At 36.5% G+C, this 21,670-nt stretch overlaps 1 protein-coding gene across 2 annotated transcripts in view; it reads left to right on the top strand.

Moving 5' to 3' along the window:
• vps35l (VPS35 endosomal protein sorting factor like) overlaps positions 1 to 21,670 on the top strand; it is a 101,064-nt gene that overhangs the window by 69,297 nt on the left and 10,097 nt on the right. The window contains exons 24-28 of one of the 2 annotated variants that reach the window (XM_039774661.1): positions 468 to 566; positions 2,327 to 2,404; positions 5,575 to 5,689; positions 10,158 to 10,297; positions 16,273 to 16,438. In XM_039774661.1, the coding sequence (XP_039630595.1) occupies positions 468 to 566; positions 2,327 to 2,404; positions 5,575 to 5,689; positions 10,158 to 10,297; positions 16,273 to 16,438 (598 nt within the window). Of the gene's footprint in view, positions 1 to 467; positions 567 to 2,326; positions 2,405 to 5,574; positions 5,690 to 10,157; positions 10,298 to 14,059; positions 14,160 to 16,272; positions 16,439 to 21,670 lie in introns of those variants that run through there. The other variant, XM_039774662.1, reaches the window with a different exon arrangement.

The raw sequence follows: 21,670 nt of genomic DNA, 5'->3' as shown, positions 1-21,670 counted from the left end.
TGATTCAGGTCCGGTCCCGTTCTCTTCTGGGTTTTCTCAATCCTGCCTGCTACGCCACTGTCCCAATAACGACCATCAAACATTGAGAAGGTTTGGGGCAGCCACCCATATAATTGTTCCCAACTGCAAGACTGATTCGAATAACAAAACATGTTCATCCAACTGAGTCTAAAACAGAACTGATCTTCTGGAGACAAGATGGCGCCCTTAAAGGCCAGCAAAGGAAGTGATGTCATCAATACTGGAACCGGAAGTGATGTCAATGGCTGCCCCAGAGTCGGGCGGGATTTCCCTAGAATGGTCTGCAAAAGATCGATAGGGAAAATTAGTGCACTTCGCCACCCCCTGGTCTGGCATGGAATCACAAGTATTCAAGCCCTTTAGTTATTGGACTGTCTGCCTCCATCATACTATTCACATGTCTCACCTCTGTATTTTTTTACTCTCTGTTTAATCTATCATTTTAGGTTTCATTTGGTCGTGATTTTGAGCAACAGCTTAGTTTCTGTGTGGAGGCCCGGGCTACTTTTTGCAATCTGGAGACTGTGTTGTCACAACTTATACATGTAAGTTACATATTTTAAAGTAGGTTCTATGAATTTAAAAATTGGTCAAGGAATATTATCTGTGGTGTTTAGTACTTTGATTAAAGGTGTCTATACATTGCATGTTAGATTTTGAAATTGATTTGTTATATGCATGTACAATAAAATGAATATATGAAAAAAATAGATGGAGACCATATTGTATTTATTTAAAGATGGAGTTTCTATTCATGCTCTTTACAATATAAACATCACCAATGCAAATTTAGAAAAGGTTTTCTTCCCTATACTTTATGCTATCATATTTGCAGTAAAAGTGACTCTGACTGAATTGTAGTTTTTGGATTTCGTTTGGCAACTCATCAAATGTTTTTTAAGTGAAATTTTGTCTTGGTTAAAATACTTACAAAAGTTTTAATCACTCACAAAGGTGCAGTATAGTAAAATCATTAGAGTCGTATTAAAGTGACTTGTGATTATTTACAGATTACACTGGGTAACAAATGTATCATTTTTGTTACATGAATTAATACAGGTGAACGTTACAGTATTTTCTGTGCGGAATTCAAATATCTACTCAGACTTTCTCTGTAATTCAAGGAGTTTAGGTAACACACAATTAAAATTAGCAATAAACATATATTTGTACTATTTACACATGCTGGGAGTGTTTCACCTAAAAGGTAGAAATACTGTATACAATTTCCTGCTGTACCTGGCCTCAGCAAGTAGTCAGCAAGCATATTAGGGTTAGGGTTAGGGACTCCACTTGCTTTTCCATTTCACAAATGTTCTAATAAAACAATTCAGTATACTTTTTCTAACTAGTCAGAGATTTCTAGAGAAGAAGACTTGACTGTTTTTTTTTTAAAAAAGTGGCAAATGGCAGTAAAAACATATTTATCTTTAAAAATCTGTAAACCATAATAAGGGTATATGTACTAAACATACAGCCTAAAAAAATACACAACTGCAAAACTGTGGGTGACAGAGACATTGTGAAATATCTGAAATCAGGATGAAAAAGTACTTTTGAAACACCCCTAATTTGGTCTTTGACAAAATTTTTGTTGACTAGTGTTGTTTTCTGGTGAAGAGATATATCAGTTGATGTAAATGTGTTTTTCAAAATGTGTAATCAGAAGTAAATACTACATTATGTTTTTATCCAATATTTGAAAATAAACTACACACATTTAAACAAATGCATTCAAGAGAACTTTAAAAACATATACAGTAGATTGCAAAGTAAGGTATTTTCCAATGCTTGATTCCATTACTTGTCCATATTGTGTTAAATTAAATCAAAAGCATAACAAAACCACATCACATTACAGTAAATTATGTACTTTAAGCATAAGCCCAATATGTCTTTTTAATTGTCACAGTTAAAAGTGGTAAATAACTTTTAATTTGATATCGTACAGCAGCTGTTAAATAAAGTATAACTAGTACCGGTTACATGACTTATGGAAATGACTAGTTTAAAGGAAGAGTGTAGACATTTGTTTCAGAACCTGGTTCAGACTCAAACCTTGCAATAATGCTGTATGTTTATAAGCAGTTCAAATTAAATCTACTTTATAGTATTGTACATCATTGAAACTGGCTCACAGATCCTCACAACTGACATGTAACAATATCACAAAGGAAGTGAAATGAGAAATTCATGAAGAATGGTAGTTGCTCGGGACATCAGTTTAAAGATGCACTGGCAACTTTTAACATTCTTAAAAATACTTCCTAACTTTTTTGTTTCTTTTTTCATTCACTACGTGTAGAGTGTAAACCAACTGGCTATGGCAACACATAGGGTGGTGAAGGGGTCACACTCCCGCAAGACTGCTGCTTTTGTACGGGTAAATAAGCTGCTTTTATTTATTTATTTGTGTATTTATTTATTTACAGTATGTGTTTATTTATTTCAATTTGCTTTTATTTGTTTCATTTTTCAAGTTTCTGAATGTAGGGAATCATTTCTATACTCGGAAATGGGAACTTTATGAGATGATTTAAGGTTTTCTCTTGCAGTATACAGTTATGTGAACAAGAATGTGTGCTACTGGTTTATTTATACAGCATTACAAACCAGGGCAACTAAGATCCATTTAGTCATCACCAAATCTTAAAATCAGAGCGCTCTCTCTCTCTCTATGCTGGCTTTTTTATTGAATAAATAAGTAACAGTCATGTGTTACTTGAGGCCCTATTTATCTAATTATAGAATGTACTGAATAAGACACTTGTTGGTTATTTTCTGGTATGTAAAGAAGTTAAAGATAGTGTAAATTTTTTTTTTGCATGATTCTGTATGACATTTATCTAAACTCTTAATCACCTTGTAATGCAGAAACTTCATTGCGACTTTCCTGTTCTGAAGTTTTAGCTTTACAATGATTTATTCTTTAATAATACACTTTTTTATTCTTTTGTAATAGTAATTGTTTAGCAAATAACTTTACAACAATGATAAACATTAAAGTTACTCTTTAAGATAAAACTTTATCAAATTAGGTAAAAACAAAGACTGGAAGTGAGGGTACTGACTATAATTAATCAATCGAGTTATAATTAATAACAGGTAAAGCTCAGAACATCTTTATGAGTTGAGTCTCTTCCTGGAGGTTAAAATGATCACTCCTAAGTAAAACATGTACCAGAAAGCTGAATATATGATTCAGATTTCTTAATTTCACAATATTGTACTGGATTTGATGTTCCCCAACTTCATTCTGTCACAGGTGTATGGATCAAATTTACAAAATAAATGCTAAATATTAAATATTTTATTTTTTAAATAATAGGAACTTAAAGATATGAACTAAGTTGTTGAATATGACAGTGTACGTGTGATAATTTTTTTAGAAGTACCATTGACATCCAAAATATTTGTCCATTTGTGAATGTACATTAGGTTAATACTTGTTAAAGGGAACCTGTATTTGTGTGAATGATAAATTTTAGCATTAATAACAAATTTGTCTATGTGCAAAATAGATTAGTAGTTGAACTATAATACAGTTAACAAGTACAAGTAAAAATAAAACACATATTGAAGTTTGTTTCTAAATTAAGTTACACTTCAAACCTGTTATAAACAATGTACTGTAAAACTAATGAATGATTATAATTGTGTGTAAAAGTGTTAACTGTTTTAATTTGTACACATAGGTGTAAGCCCGGCCTATTCAAATGATGGCCCGCTGGCCACGTGCGGCCCAGAAGCAACCTCAGAGTAGCCCAGCCCGCAGTCCTTCTGGGAACAGAGAAGACTTGAGAAAAACACATTTTGCAAGCATTAAGAAATTCCTACACAAATTCCCACAGCAGTACAGACCATGAATGCAACACTTTGCATAGCCTAGCAACATTCAACTCACAATACAGCACATTGTTGTGCATCTAGAAGTGGTATTAGTAGTTTGTGATACTGTGATGACCTGTCGAATAAAACACACACGAGCTGCTTCTCCGGGGAAATCTTCGAAATGCCAGCTGCCTTTTTTATTTGGTGTACTGCGCTATAAATGGTTCTCTGTGCGCCGTGGTTGCACTGCTGCCTTGCAGCAAGGAGATTATATGTCCTCCCTTTGTGGAGTTTGAAAGGCACTTTGAATAGTTAGATAATCACTGTGTAAATGTTAAGAATTATTATTATTACACCTCCAAAACAAAAAAACGGGAGTTGTCTCCCCTAGACTTTCTAATATACTTAGATACAGGGATGGATATTTGAGTAGTAAACCACAAGACAATATATTATATATTAATATTATGTACTGTACATTAAAGAACCATGACCATCAAATCAAAATAATAATATACTAAACAATTATTATAATAGTAAAGTTGAATAAATCAGACCTCGCAGCTGTATGAATAAAAGGTAAAGTATCGCTTCCGGTTAACGGAAATAGCCCAAAAGTTGATAGAAGTCTGTTTTTTACCTAATACTTGTATGCAAAATTTGGTTGACCTGTCTGTCTGTTTACAGACACTCAGACATAATTCCAAAAATGGTATTTTCGGACTTAGGGAGGTCTTAAACATCAAGATTAATCAAACTCTAAAAATTTAATCTTCGGATGATTACAATGCTTTCCCTGTACTTCGTATGTGAAAAGGTAGCCTTCTGCTTTTCTGCCTCTTCCTGCTCTTTTTCCATTCGCTTCCCTCTCTCCCTGCCCCTGTCACTCAGCTTCCCCTAGGGAGGTGTCCTGAGCCCTTACAAAGTGCTTTCCCCCAAGACTCCACCCCATATAGCCCATGCAGTAGTGAAACGCCTCATACAGTTATATTAATATAATGTGGGATGTGTAACAAAGCCATACCTAATCACACATGTGATGATTTAAAATGAGCTTATGATCACTCAATGTGCAATAGACATTGGATTCATGTATGTTAGTTACTGTTATCGCATGCTGTGGGTTTGTGTATTGATGGCTTTGGTAGTATTGATAGTTATTTTTTATTCTGTTAAATGCACTTTGTGATGTGCCTGGGTCATACTATATGACTAAAATATTTATTTTAATTTAAAAAGAGAAACAAATGTTATTTGTGCTCTAGTTTGGCTTTTTTTTTTTTTTTTGCACTTTGAGATGTGCCATGTCAGATATGACAAAAATGTTTTATTTTTTATTTCAAAAGTGGAAAAGTATTACTACTACCTCAAATTCTGTTCAGTTATATTCAGTTATTCAATACATTAATTTGTGTTAGTTTAAAATTTGCCATTATTTGCTGCTTACCGGCCTCTAAAAATGTCTGGCCCAGCTAAATTTCTTGGTTTGAAAATCTGGCCCAGCTGAATTTGTAATTGAATAGCCCTGCTGTAAGCTGTAAATAGACATGAATATTTTTGACAGCAAGGATTTTCAATAAATGGAATCATTTGCACATTGGTGTCTGTAATAAAATTCACCTGCACAGAGTCACTTGGTGTAGTATGGTATTCACATTAATGGTTTATCTGGTTTGCTAAATATTTCATCCTGTTTTCCTGTTGCTGTGTTCCTCTTTGCAGGCATGTGCCGCATATTGTTTCATTACAATACCCTCGCTCACTGGCATCTTTAACAGACTTATACTATACCTCCACTCTGGTCAGATAGCGCTTACTAATAACTGTCTGTCTCAAGGTGAGTAATTTTTGGGTGTCATGTTTAAAGAGAAAACAATGATTAAAAATTTTTGTTATTTATTGTATTTTCAGGAGGGTGTTAGATATGACTTACCGTTTTTTATGCAATTTGGCCTTTATTTCCAAGTACTTATGGGCACATTTAAATTTGTAAAAATATTTATAATAGAACATTTGTATGATTTTTAAGCTAAAATATAACACAGATTTTTCATTAAGTTAAAAACAAGATATACAGCAGGCATGTCAAACTCGCTACCATTGGTGGGCCGCTTCGACTGCCATATGTGCATCAGCGGGCCGCACTGTAACAAATACTATTATACTATTATACAAAGTTACTGTAGCTTTCTTTCCAATACTGAAAACTTAAAAAAATGTAACGTTTAAAGTTTAAAGAAAAGCAATTTATTTCCATACAATCTCCGTACAACTGCATACAATTAGATTCTTAGCCTCTTAGCTAAGTCCTTATATTATGATATTATATACATTGCTTATATAGGTTTTGTCCCGACACTTGGCATCTCTTGTTAGTAACCAGTTTGTCAATATCAGACTTGAAATCTTGTGCAGTTGCAACTTTTATGAGGGATGGAAGCGATGTGGGGTTTTGGTAGCTTTCATTAACGAAAACAATTGCTCACAAAGGTAAGTGCTTCCAAACACAGACAGTACTCTTGATGCCAACTTATGGATCTGCATATACGAGGGTGGCAGGTAAGCATACAAGCCTGGCACACCAACTTCATTGTATTTTGCTATCAGAATAGAATCTGACTGCAGTTCAATCAATTCCATTTGGATATTCTCAGGCACATTCTCAACGTTGTAAGAGTATGGTGACGTAAACAGCACAAAGTGCTGTTCGTGTGAACTGAAATCGCAAAAACGCTCACTGAATTCATTGCTCAGTAATACATGTTGGAAAACAAATCCTCCAAAAATCAAATTTTACTTTACTAAGTTTACTTCAAAGTTAATATTGTAAAATAAACCGATAAGCAAAAAGCCCCCTGACCTACACTAATTATACAAACTCAAAATCACAAAAATCCATTAATAAACAACTCGCCACCTTTCGCGTCCACTTCAGATCTTCAGCTGTAGCCTGCAGTAACTGTTATTAACTGTTAAAATACTAGCACAAAATTACATAAAACTAGAGCAAAAAAATGTGAAAATATGCAAGCTATTACTACTTGTGATGGTCAGTTCTGCCCAGTGGCCAGTCTCGGCAGCCCAACCAGTAGCGTAGCCCAGTGGTCCGCAACCTTTTTGACACCAAGGACCGCTTTACTAGAAGCAAATTTTTCCAGGGATGGGTGGGTTGTTGGAAGTTGGAGTTTGTGGGGTGATTATGTGAGGGCTCGTAGGGCAGTTTTACATTTCTATTATTATTAAGTTATAATATAGTAATAGAAATTATACAGCTTACCATAATGCAGAATCAGTGAGAGCCCTGAGCTTGTTTTCCTGTAACCAGACGATCCCATCTGGGGAGGATGAAAGACAGTGACATGCGAAGTGTGTTGCTTATGTTCAGTCTACTCCGTAATCTCGTTTTGGTTGCTGTCACTGCAGAAAACGTGCATCACAAAGATAGGATGTTGGAAATGGAAGCAGCTTCAGTAGCTTCTTTCGCGTTAGTTTAATCTCCTCCTGTTTACAAGTTATGCCGACGAGAATTCTTCTCAGCATTTCCTTGCGATAATACACTTTCAGTGTGCGAATGATGCCCAAACCCAATAGCTGAAGCACTGCTGTGCAATTGGGCGGGAGGAATTCAACACGAACATTATCTGAATGTGGAAGTATGTTGTGGTCAGCACAGTTATCAATCAGAAGCTGAATAATCCTCTTCTTTTTCTTCATATTGTGAGGTTTCTCAACTATTTTGGGATCCCCCCTACCCAACGGGAACGTCATACTAAAGTGCATCCCGAAGCGCAATTGCAGCATCTGTGTAAGATTGTTTGCCATTACCGGGGCAGGGGAACAGCAGGCTCACAGCGTGTTGTCCCGTTGACGGAGGTCCCAAGAGTTTAAAAAGCACACATTTTCTTGAATTTTTTTTTTTTTTATACAATGTTTCTGTTTGGGGATCATTGTGCAAATGTGCACAGCTGAGCTGTGACCACAGAACTAACTGCTCTATGGATGATTCATTCAAGCATTTCAAGGTCACTTCGTTGTAATGAAAGTATCAGCTGCTGAATGTACTACATAGTAAAGAGATTTCTGTAGACTCGTGTCATATGGGGAAACTGTCAGAAACATAAAAATACTTTGTTGCAATACTCTATCACCTCGGTCTCTCTCCCCTCTCTGTGCCGCTGCAAAGCCCTGCCTGCCTAGCATTCTGAAAAGTGCACTCAGTGAAGGGGACAGCCTTTTTGCTGTAGCCCTTCACTGAGTGAGTCTCCGCTGCTGGCAGTTCTCTCGTGGCTTGGTAGTGTGCCGAGCACTTCAGTTGCGACTTCGCAGCTGCAACTATACTAGCAGATGACGTTTCTGGTACCATAATGCCATGGGAAAAGTGCTTTTGTCAGAAGGCAGAAGTAAGAAAAGTCAATAACTAACATCGAAGATGCAGAATGATTCAGTCACAAGCGATAGTAATCATTTTGTACAAGTTTAGCGCTAACTAGGATCTGTCATGTGGGCCGCACAGATTTCTGTTGCAGGCCGCATGTTTGACATGCCTAATATACAGTATTTAAGTTATACAAATGTGACCTGAATATAGCAAGAGGAAGAGTATAAATCAGATAATAAAGGCACAATGGCATAAGAGGATACAACCCAGAAAATAAATGCCAAGAATATTATATCTTTTTGATATGCAAACATCTTAGGCCACTCAAGAAAATAATTTCTAAACTTACTTATCTGGGGTATACAAAGTATGAAGAATGTCTTGTATTTTGCAAAACTTCCCTTAGAATGCAAATAATTTTTCAAGTAGTCCACTTATAGAGCGTTACAAATTTCTCATAGAACTGGCATAACACTTGTTTTAACTTTGGCTATTTTTTGTTTTTGATAATGTGTGATTGATCCTATGCAGATTTAGCTTTTTTTAAGGTGGTTAATCTAATACTAATCTACTCTAATGTTAGTGTTTCATCTACAGACTTCTTAATTGTATTTGCAGTGTATCAGGACACAAGATGAAGTTTTGCCATAAAGTCTTTTTTTCCAAACCATATCTGTTTATTTATCTTATCAGTCATCATTTAATTGATTTTGACAATAACCACAACAAAGCCACAACCATACTTCACAGAAAGGTACAGACAGACATTAATTCACTTCAGTACTACTTCTGGCATTCTGATGTTTTGTGGAAAAAAAATCTTATTGCTCCATAAGACTTTTTGCCACTGATTATCACTCCATGCCTATGCTGCTCTCATGCCACAGTCTCTTCTGCTTTTAACCTGTAAAAGACCATTTCCTAAAAGACATACAGTCACGATGTATACTTTCGTGCCAGCTGTCACTTTCTGACAGAAACCCTGTAAGCACTTCACTGGATTTCTTGCTGCCCCTTAAGAAAATTACCTTTAAGTACTGCTTATCAGGAGCAGGCAACATTTTGGGTTTTCACGTGTGTCTTTTCACAAACTGTGTTTGTCCAGTTTCTTCCAATTCTGTATGACAGCTTGAACACCACATCTTGAAAATCAAGTTTGATGTGTTATTGCTTGCTGACTGTTTTGTGTATGTCAATGTGTGTTAGATTTTTCCAAAATTCTCCTCAACGCCCTAGTATTTGTGGTCACAACACCCATTCCCTACACCCATTTGTTGAACACCTCGTTTGGCTACTTACTACCACTTTAATGTGTGTGCTGTTGATACAGTTTAGTGAATACCTGGTATGGTTGGGGTGCCATAAGGCGAGGTTTGGGAAAATATCAATAAGTGCTGGAAAGCATAACAAATCCTTGTTATGTTTTTATTCTGTCATATACATTGATTCCCTATTATATGACCCTTCTAAATGTTCTCAGAAGCTCAAAACTGACTTACCAGGTTACAAAATTATTTCATCGACCTCTGTATATGGTAATGTCTCATCTTTTATTTGTAGCTGGCATTATCCAGTGTTTCCAATACTAAAAAATGCCAGTGAATAATTTTGGCGTTGCCACTTATGTTTAAACAGGTTTCATTTAGGTATAGTTAGATATGTTACTAGTGTGTTTTTTGTTTGTCGTGGAAAATAATGACTACTCTTGTGAATTTTGTATATAGTATGTTCTTGTTATATTTGTTCAAACAAATCACCTGCTTGTGTTTACATTTTAAACAAAAGTAACAAAGTAAATGTCATAAATAGATGTTATGTATCCCACCCTTGCATGTCATCTTAGATGAAGGTGCCAGCCAAATGTTCAATAATAATAATAAAACACTAAATTTTTCATGTAATTGGTATTTTAATTTTTCTGTTGTAGCTGATGCCTTTTTCAAAGCTGCCATCAGCCTGCTACCAGATGTTCCCCGTTTAGTACTTGTAGAAGGAAAACTGCGACCTTCAGAAGGTTTCCTAATAGAGTTTCTTCAAAACTTCCTTTCTACACTGCTTGTAGTACCGGTGAGTTCTTCTGCACTTTTATCATTGTGGCTGTATTGCTTTTTTAAGGGAGCGTGTCAAATGTAATTGTTAACAAGCTGCCATATCAGAGGTTTCATATGGTATGTGATGATCAATCAATCAATCAACATTTATTTATATAGCACATATTCATACAAAAAAAATGTAGCTCAAAGTGCTTTACAAAATGAATAGAAAAATAGAAGACACAATAAAAGATAAACATAAGTCAACATTAATTAACATAGAATAAGATTAAGGTCCGATGGCCAGGGTGGACAGAAAAAACAAAAAAAAACTCCAAAGGCTGGAGAAAAAAATAAAATCTGTTGGGGTTCCAGACCAAGAGACCGCCCAGTCCTCTCTGGGCAATCTACCTAACATAAGTCAAACAGTCCTCTTTGTATTTAGGGTTTTCATGGAAGGACCTGATGATGATGGTCACGTAGACTTCTGGCTTTCAGTCCATCAATGTTGGTGCATCATGATGCTTTGAGTAGGTGGTGGTGGCGCAGGCCGCCACCACAAAGAAACCGGAAAAAGAAACAGAAGAGAGAGTAGGGGTCAGTATGGATTTTGGAGCCACTGTGAATAATTATTATGAAGAATTGAACATACAGAGTATCAGTATTAAGTTAAAGTGAAGTTATAAAAAGGCCATGTTAAAGTAATGTGTTTTCAGCAGTGTTTTAAAGTGCTCTACTGTATTTGCCTGGCGAATTCCTATTGGCAGGCTATTCCAGATTTTGGGTGCATAACAGCAGAAGGCCGCCTCACCACTTCTTTTAAGTTTAGCTTTTGGAATTTTAAGGAGACACTCATTTGAAGATCTAAGGTTACGATTTGGAATATAACGCGTCAGGCATTCCGATATATAAGATGGAGCGAGATTATTTAAGGCTTTATAAACCATAAGCATTTTTTAAATGATGATTTAAATAAAATTTAAATGATTTAAATAAAGTCCATCCAGGTCATTGAATTTGCCATCACACAGCTTGTGTTAAATTGAAATAGGAACTGGCAAAAATTTACTATAAGAAAATCTGAGAGTAAAATAGCTGTTCTGCCACATTTATAAAAAATGAGCATACACTTCTTACTCATGCTGTAATGTGGTCAAGCTCAGCTTCCCTTATGCACTTTTGAGTGTATTATCATTGTGTAGCAGCTGTATTTTAATTCAAGGACTCCAGGAATGCACCCTGCCTTAACTCAGTCTGGTCATGCTGAAACAAACAAGAGACATGAAACCCAGAAGGTAAATATTTAAACATTAATGAATATATATTATCAACAATGCTAAAATAAAACAAACAATGTACATGCATAAACCCACCTGAATAACCTTACTGGTGATACAAAAAAAATTCACAAAGACACACTAAACGCACCATGATGAATGATTAACACTTACGACAAAGTCCAAACTCAGTCCAGTACGACAGATTCAGATGATGGCGAAAAATGAAATGAGATTGATCCGAAGTGAGCCGCCTCTTGAATGTTATGAAGTATTGCCCTACTATGTTCCAGTTGTTATGTAAAGATTTTTATCGATTTGGAAGTGCTCCCCAGATTAAGATTTATTCAAACTAACATGAAATCGAGGATAAGCAGGCATAGGACAACAACATAAATCCAAAAAAAACTGTGATCCATTGGGTAATAATATTTGTAATCTGTAGAGTGAAGCATTGCAATAAAAAGACGTTGGACAATCACAATTCTTTTCCGGCGTCTTACGGTTCCTCTTCTAAAGTAGCGCTCCATCCTTATCATCAAACCCTGCAACAAATCCAAAGCTGTCCAATGGTGTAGGACATGCAGGGTTTTTGGGAGTTACAGTACAATTAAAGTCAATTAAATTGATATTTGAACTGTTTGCTATAAAGATCAACAATGGCAAGCTACTCTGTGCCACATTGTTTCAGTGCTAATCATATGAAATGTCTATATGCTTAGTGTATTGGTAGAAAAGTTTGTATTATTGCTTGAAAACCTACAAAGTCATGAAATTTCACCCTGGTAAAATCCAGTCCAGGGAATATTCTAGGAAATGAAACTTTTTAATGAAGGTGCTTGAAAATCATTGAAAATTATTTTGAGAATTCATCATCATTCTTAATTATAAAAGATATTTAAAGTATATTCTGAAACGTAACTGTTGGAAGATACTCCGATTCACACTGTCGTAGAACAGTGATTTGTTTTTGTTTTTTTTTTTTTACTTTGGGGACCTCAGGAATACCCCCAGCCTTGACCTGGGCTACACATATTATATAGATAGATAGATATATAGATATGTCTGGACTGTGGGAGGAAACCGGTGCGCCCGTAGGAAACCCACGCAGACACGGGGAGAACATGCAAACTCCACGCAGGGAGGGCCCGGGAAGCGAACCCGGCTCCCCTAACTGCGAGGCAGCAGCGCTACCACTGCAAAACCGTGCTGCATATATATATATATATATACAGTAATCCCTCCTCGATCGCGGGGGTTGCGTTCCAGACCCCCGCGATAGGTGAAAATCCGCGAAGTAGAAACCATATGTTTGTGTGGTTATTTTTATATATTTTAAGCCCTTATAAACTCTCCCACCCTGTTAACATTATTAGAGCCCTCTAGACATGAAATAACACCCTTTAGTCAAACGTTTAAACTGTGCTCCATGACAAGACAGAGATGACAGTTCTTTCTCACAATTAAAAGAAAGCAAACATATCTTATCTTCAAAGGAGCACCGTCATAAAGGAGCGCGTCAGGTGCAGAGAATGTCAGAGAGAGCGCTCGCAAAGAGAAGCAAACAATCAAAAAATCAATACATGCTTTTAAGTATACAGAAGCACCGCGATAAAGCGGCATTTTGTAGAGGAGCGTCCGTGTCCTCTGTGCAAACAGCCCCTCCGCTCACACCCCCTCCATCAGGCAGAGAGAGCGAGAAAGATAGAGAGAAGCAAACAAGCACAGCGCGGGAAGCATATCTTATAGCATTGAGGAGTTTTAGTTAATATGCAATACATGCTCTGATTGGGTAGCTTCTAAGCCATCCGCCAATAGCGCCCCTTGTGTGAAATCAACTGGGCAATCAAACTGAGGAAGCATGTAACCTAAATTAAAAGACCCATTGTCCGCAGAAAGCGTAACCAGCAAAAATCTGTGATATATGTTTAGATGTGCTTACATTTAAAATCCGATAGAGTGAAACCGAAAGTCAAAGCGATATAGCGAGGATTACTGTATGTATGTATATATATATATATATATATATATATATATATATATATATATATATATATATATATATATATATATATATATATATATATATATATATACACACACACACACACAATTATATATGACAGCAACACTCATAACAGTGACAAAACAATTACATTGACAATCATGTTACGTTATTTTCAAAATGTTTCCTTTTCTTTTTCATTACTTCTTTAACACACTACTTCTCCGCTGCGAAAAGCGGGTATTTTTCTAGTTAAATATAAAAGTATATATAAGAAGAAAAACACTATGCATGCAAATCCCATATAATTTCCCTGATGGTGATAATTAATTAATAAACACAGCACACAACCCGGTAAAACACCGGAGTACAAAAAAAATAATGATAATCATATCAATACAAGGTTCAAACATTCTAGTTCCAGAAGCAAATGCCAATTAAAGGTAATAAATGAACGAAGTCCCAAGTGAACAGCTATCTTTATAATATGTGAAGTTTTGTTTTTCCGTGATAGGGTGCAGGTGAAGGACTGCAAATGTTGGGAGTGCAACACAGATGAAGACATCCACCAACTCAGGCCAAACCACACAAACATCAGGCACAGGACATGAATACAAATGCTGAAAACTGTAATCCTTAGGTAACTGTATTTGTAATCCGATATTGGGGTGATGCTTTGAAACACAAAAGACGGATGATTGAGCTCCTGCCTTCTTTTTCTGGCTCACCTTTAAAGACCGTGCCATACCTTATTTCCTCCAGCAATACCTGAAGCTGCCCAATGGCAAAGTACTACTAGGGCTCCTGGTATTTTTAGTCAATTTAAGTAGCACTGCTCATAATACATAGTGGATGCGGAATGAGCATCTAACAACAAGTATTAAGATGGCATTTTTTGTTTCGAGTGTAAGCTTGTAAAATCAGTTTCATAGTCCAAAAACATCCTGGAATATTTGCCAGTATGTTGCAGTCTGTTTACTTTTTTCACATAGAAAATGGACTTTCTGTTAATTAAGAACTTAGGATTGTACCAGCCTCCTGTACAAGATTTAAACTACCTCAGTTTCTAGGCTGTCAATAATAACATTACCAAAACTTTTAATTAAAACACTTTAAATAAGTTTAGCTGAACTACTGAATGCCTTCTCTTCACTCTTTATTTTAATCTCGGTACTATGTTCCAGTTTTTCAAACGAGTCCTCAAGAGTATTCATCTTTTCCATTATGATCATTTTGAAAGTGAATCAGATTATACATGTAACTATTTTGAAAAATAAATCAGAGATCAAGTACACTATACTTTATTTACTGTAAGTGATAATGTACTTTACACATAATAATTAGGGTGGAGCATTGTCTATAAAGTAAGTGTCACTGGCAGAGTTTTGGATCATTTGCACCCTAAAGCTTTTGTATAGTTGGAAAAAAAAGAGTATTCAGCCACAGTCTGTAATTTAACATTTTCAGCAGGATGGCAAAGGGACACTTCATCTAAATTATGCTAGTAAATAAATATTGCAACCCACACTTGCATTGCCCTAAACACTTATCGTACATCAGCTCCCAGCTGGCATTGAGGTTCACAGGTTTTCATACATAATGGAAACATAAACAACCAGACCAGTCAGATTCTGGCAGCTTTCTAGCTACCATTACTGTTACCTATGTGTATTGCACCAGGGCTGCCCCTAAAGGTTTGCACATTGAACATTTTTACAATATTATAATGGGGAATTGCTTGTGGGTTTAGTTTTCAAAGCAGTGCAAAAGTGGAGCCAAGCATACCACTCTAATTAAAAAGATGTATTAAAAGTGTTAAAAATATAACTTGAGTTCATAAATGTGAATTTGATACATTTTTTGTTGAAGTACTGACATACTTTTTTTGCCTTTGCAAGTCAGCTAGGCTGGAAGTGCTTTTAAATAAAACAATTCATGTTTATATACAAAACACTTTGGCTTGCTTTTTCAAAACAACTTTTGCATTATTAAAAAAAAAAGTTATTTTTATCTCTTAAGGAAAAAATTGTATCTTTTTGCTTTTCTTTTGTAAGATAAGATTGTTATATCTGCTTTTAATTTGTTCAAATCCTTTTAGTGATTTTTATAGTGTACAGTATCCTTTATATTATATTGTTTCCTCATGTCTAAGACCAGATTTGGCCTAATTTATAATGTTTGATAATGTATTCTTATAACTAGACTGTTACTGGCTCTATCATATTTGTCGTTATGCAGTATTTATTTTTGTTAGTTTTTGGGAAGATACAGTTCAAATAGTACATGTGCAAAGGTCTTAATATCTTCAATTATGAAGTTGCAATTATTGAGAAAGCAAAAATGTCATGTTTAAGTGTATTTTTAAAAATATTTTTAATAGTCTTAAGACTGTGCCATCAATTAATGTATAGTTCTCACCCAACTGAAGAACATAATTTAGTAATGCATCCATAATAAATCAAAATAGCATGGTGCAAAGCCTGGTTTATAAGTGTATATATACATTTCTTATCTGTAAAAGTGATAATTTATTCCTATTTCTTCCTGGTTTGTGGCTCCTTGTCATTTCATTGCAACATTCTACTTTTTAATTTTTTCTACTGATCATTTTAACACTGTTGCAGTTGGAGATTTTTTTAGTTAATTTTTTCTACCAACTTTCATATTCTGTATAATACCCTTCTACTGATTTTTATAAGTTTATGAAAATTTATATATTCTTTACAGGATCATCCAGAACAGGGAGTGTTATTTCTTGTTCGTGGTTTACTCAACATTGTTCAAGATTACAATTGGGAAGATACCAATGATGCAAAACTTCGCATCTATATTAGTGCCTTACCACTTCTTGCAGCCATGAGCCAGGAGAATTACCTGTATCGCATCAACAAAGGTAATATTTGACAGACGTAGACATTTTAGCCTATATAGATTGCCAAATATTAGTTTTAAATGTTTAGAACTATAGTAACTCTACTAATAAAGAGTCATTGTAGCCAGCGCCTTTGTAGCTTAAGTTTTTCCTCAAGATTAGGAGTTTTAATATTTACATCAAAGTTGACTGGACTACAGAATGTTGAGTAGTTTGAGAAAGGAACTGTGATTCTTTGTGCATAACAATTGTATTTATGAAATTAATACAGATTCAACAGTTCATAATATGTGTGTCAGATATATCATCATATGCAAATATAGTATAGTGCCTTATTTTTAGCATGCCCCTCTTGAACGGGTTAGGTGAAATGCGATAAAAGTAGATGAATTTTTGAATGGCCAAAGACTAAAATGTGACCCAGATGATCAAGAAAATTTTACAAATATATTTAAAGCCAACTGGTGAAATAACCAGTACTACACTTAGCATCCAAAGTATTAGGTACACCTGCCCTTCTTATATAACTGACTTTTCAGTTATGTATTCAGGCATTTTTATTTAAAGTAAGCACGCAGGAAGAAATGTATTGGTGCAATTAATGACAATAATGGGCAAGCTTCCAGATCAAAATGGCTTTGAATAGAGCTTGGTAGTGTGTGCTTATCACATTGGCTTGACTGTGTCAGAAACTATAACCCAGCTGAGGTTGTCATGAACCGCAACCCCATCCAGAACCATAAATCCAAAGGATGTTGTATGGTCAGGAGACCACCAGAAGCTGACACCCTGTAGCAGAATAACTGAGGTAATACAGTTCGTGATTGAACACCTAAACACAATAGTGGTATTGAAGGGGTCGTCGTCATTCATGAAATGTGCAACTCATTTTTAACTTGGGTAAAAAATGTGTGTCATTCTCTGTTTTATACCAGAAATAAGTCAGTCTCTGCATCTTTATAATTTGATAATGATGCGATTGATTGGGTCGGAAACAAAAATGGAGCAGAATGACAGGTACACTTTGAGGAACTGCCTGCTTTTGAACATTTTGAGCACCCCTCTTTTTAAGTTAATTAAGTGATAAAATGGAAGCCAACAGAAAATTGCTCATGTATTTGTCAGCGTCAATACCAAAAATGTCTTTGATGTGGTATTGCAGCATCACAATTTCCCTCAAATGTGGCATGCATAATGACTGCAGACATCTTTTAAATAATTAAAGGTTAAACACAGTATTTGTAGAGATGGTCAAGGTTTACATTATTGTGGATGGCACTGCCTTATCAATCTAAAAAATTAAACTAAGGAAGGTTGAATAAGAAATTAATATTGTATACCTTCATAAGACAGGTAGTTTTAATAACTGCGAATTACACAGAATATCTTCACTGTCCAACGTGTGTGGTGCCGGTGGGTAGCTGAAGAAATGCACTGTTCTAAGCAAGGACAGGGCCATTCAGGAGGATGATGTTAGACGAGATTGACACATACAATGGGTAATGATAACAAATCGCAAAGCAACAACTGTACAGATTTAATTTTGTGTTAATATTAAGTGCCATGCCATAGAAATGTAGCCACTCATTACAAGCAATATTAAACTGCAGCCCCAAGTTGTAATCGGTGCAACTCTCAGACACCTCATCACAGATAATAGACTTGTCTGGTGTTCAGAAAACATCAGGTAGCAAAGTGGTGCTAATTTGTTTTTGATGACGATTCACACTTCTGTTTAGAATAGAATGACAGATGGCATTGGGTTCACAGAAGGCCTGAATGAAGGATTCACACTGAGAAAATTCTCTGAAGGCAGGGGACTTTGAATGGTCCTATGATTCTATGGAGATTATTATTGTATATTTGTAATATTAAATGTCCAAAACCTAACATTACTGCAGCAAGGCTGTTTGGTGACATAGCTATGTATATACAGTAAATAAGCTGGTAAAGACAGGCGAGGGAGAGAAAATAGTGGAAGGAGATGTAAGAGCGGAAGTGGCTGAAGAAGTATAAAGAAGAATAATTTAGGCACAGTTTTAATGATTATTTCGGATTTTTTTGCTTTGGTTATTGTGTGTGTGTGTTCTTTCCCCATCCATTTATTTCCTAAGCAAAGTACATTTTGATAGCATGGTTTAGGATGCTTTGTTTGAAGAGAGGTCACAAAAGTATTTATTGCACACTGAGTGTGTGGGTATATATACATGTGCAAAGTAGATACGGAAATTAACTAGAGTAAAGTAATAGGTCTGGTGTTCTATTTCAAAGACTTAAAATACACTCACCAGCCACTTTATTAGGTACACCTTGTTAGTACCAGTTTGAACCTCCTTTTACCTTCAGAAGTGCTGTAATTCTTTGTGGCATACTGTAGATTCAACAAGGTACAGGAAAAATTCCTCATAGATTTTGATACATATTGACACAATATCATTTACAAGCATCACAGAGTTGCTGCAGATTTGTCGGCTGCACATCCATGATGCAAATCTCCTGTTCCACCACATGCCAAAGGTGCTGTATTGGATTGAGATCTAGTGACTGCTGTGACCATTTGAATACAGTGAATTCATTGTCGGGTTCAAGAAGCAAGTTTGAGATGATCTGAGCTTTGTGACATGGCACGTTATCCTGCTGGAAGTAGTCATCAGAAGATGGGTACACTACGGTAATAAAGGGATGGACATGGACAGCAACAATACTCTGGTAGGCTATGGCATTTAAACGATGCTCAGTTGCTACTAAGAGGCCCAAAGTGTGCCAAGAAGGTATCCCACACACCATTACACCACCAACACCACCAGCCTGAACCATTGATACAAGCTAGCATGGGTCCATGCTTCATGTTGTTGATGTTGCACCAGGAATTTAGACACATCAGACCAGGCAACATTTTCTCAATCTCCTATTGTCCAATTTTGGTGAGCCCATGTGAATTTTAGCCTCATTTGCTTGTTATTGCTGACAGGAGTGACATCTCGTGTAGTTTTCTGGTGCTGTAGCCCATCTGCTTAAAGTTTCAATGTGTTGTGTGTTCAGAGCTGCTCTTCTGCATACCTCAGTTGTAACGAGTGACTATTTGAGTTATTGTTGCCTTTCTAACAGCTCAGACCTGTCTGGCCATTCTCCTGTGACCTCTGTCATCAACAAGGCATTTTCACCCAGAGAACTGATGCTCACTAGATATTTTAAGTTTTTTGGACCCTAGAGAAGATTGTGCATGACAATCCCAGTTATTCAGCAGTTTCCAGTCTGGCACCAACAACCATGCCACATTCAAAGTCACTTAAATCACCTTTCTTTCCCATTCTGATGCTCAGTTTGAACTTTAGCAGGTCATCTCGATAATGTCTACATGTCTAAATGCATTGAGTTGTTGCAATGTGATTGGCTGATTAGATATTTGTGTTAGCAAGCAGTTGTACAGGTGCACCTAATAAAGTGGCCGGTGAGTGTATATCGTATGTATATAAACAATGTAAAAACAGCAACACACTGAACCCATTTGAGAACATCTCAGTTATATGTCACAATGTCTTAACCCTTTAAACTTAGCCTAATTTTTGGCTATTTATACTACTTTGATTTAACTAGCTATAACTTTATCATCCTTCACTCAATATTCATATGCTACCGCTCAAAGTAAAGGTCAGACAGTTCTCTTTCACAATTTTTAAAGAACAAGATTAGTTGCAATATTCAATAATTCAATAAATGTACTTTGAATGTTATTCTTCTTTCTTAGTGTTAGAAAAAGTTTCCAAACTCTATACAATTATCATTGAATGTATCAGGAACACCCAGAAAAAAATTGTTATCAAATATCTACAAGTAATGTCTAATTTTACTCTTTTCAAGTATTTCAAACAACAGGATTGTTTGTCTCTGCTTTTACTATTTTTAAATGAATATCCATAGCATAAATACCCATTATCGAAAACTCATGGCCTACGTACTATTTTGAAAGGCAGTTCTTACTCTGTCAGAATGTATATATATTTGGTAAACAAATTATACTGTGTATTGCAATTAGAGCACCGATAGCTACCAGATTCAGAAACATTCAAAAGAAAAAGAAAGTGGTAAGTGGTGTAATTTGAAAGCTGGATCACATCTCTCATTTACTAGATAATAGTCTATCTGTTAAATTACTAATGTGTAACGCACATCTGAATCTGTTCCTCAGAGAGTCGCAGTCAGGGCAGCTGATGGAACGGTCCTTACGGATGACACTGCAGTTGTGACCAGCTGGGCTGGCTACTTTGAGCAGTTGTCCATAGCTGATCCTCCAGCTAGGACCTTGGATATCTCTGAGTCCACGGTTCTTGAGGCTGATCCTCCAATTAGCTGTGAACCACCCAATCTCACTGAGATTGCACAGGTGGTGAACCAGCTGAAGGGGGGAAAGGCTGCAGGGATCTGTGGTATCCGGGGTGAACTTCTCCAGGCTGGTGGTAAGGCCGTCCTCCTGGTATTGCAAGCAATCTTTGCTTCCATTTGTGAGACTGGCATCATCCCAACTGACTGGGAAACGGGACTTGTCATTCCTATTTGGAAAGGGAAGGGTGATCGCCTGGATTGCAGCAACTACAGGGGGATAACACTGCTCTTGGTGCCGGGTAAGGTCCTTGCTAGGGTCATCCTCAATAGGATCCGTGATCACTTGTTCACCTACCAGTGACTGGAACAGTCTGGTTTTACACCTAAGTAGTCTACCATCGACTGCATTCTGGCACTGAGGGTTCTCATGGAGCGCAAATGCGAATATCGGCAGAGTTTCTTTGCAGCCTTTGTCGATTTTCACAAAGTCTTCGACTCAGTTGATTGAGCTGCCCTGAGGAACATCCTGAGTGCTGTGCAGAGTGGAGGCAGGACCACTGTGTTTTTCCCAGTGTATTATGGGGTTTGTCAGGGGTGTGTTCTTGCTCCTGCTCTGTTCAATGCTTGTATGGACTGGGTGTTGGGCTAGGTCGTGGGGTCCACTGGCTGTGGGGCATCTGTTGGTGAAGAAAGATTCACAGATCTTGACTTTCTTGACAATGCTGTGATCTTCGCGGAGTCAATGGAAGCCTTGATCAGGATGCTCGAGAGACTGAGTGAGGAGTCTGAGTGTCTGGGGCTGTCCTGGATAAAAACCAAGATCCAGGCCTTTAATGACCTCTTGGGCACAGCCATCAGCAGTGTGTCTGTTTGCGGAGAGAGTGTTGACCTTGTTGAGAGGTTTACTTACCTTGGCAGTAACATTCATGT

This window comes from Polypterus senegalus, chromosome 13 (assembly GCF_016835505.1).
Source record: "Polypterus senegalus isolate Bchr_013 chromosome 13, ASM1683550v1, whole genome shotgun sequence".
NCBI classification, from domain to species: Eukaryota; Metazoa; Chordata; class Cladistia; order Polypteriformes; family Polypteridae; genus Polypterus; species Polypterus senegalus.
The sequence above is the reverse complement of the archived record's forward strand: the minus strand, read 5'-3'. Positions and strand labels throughout refer to the sequence as shown.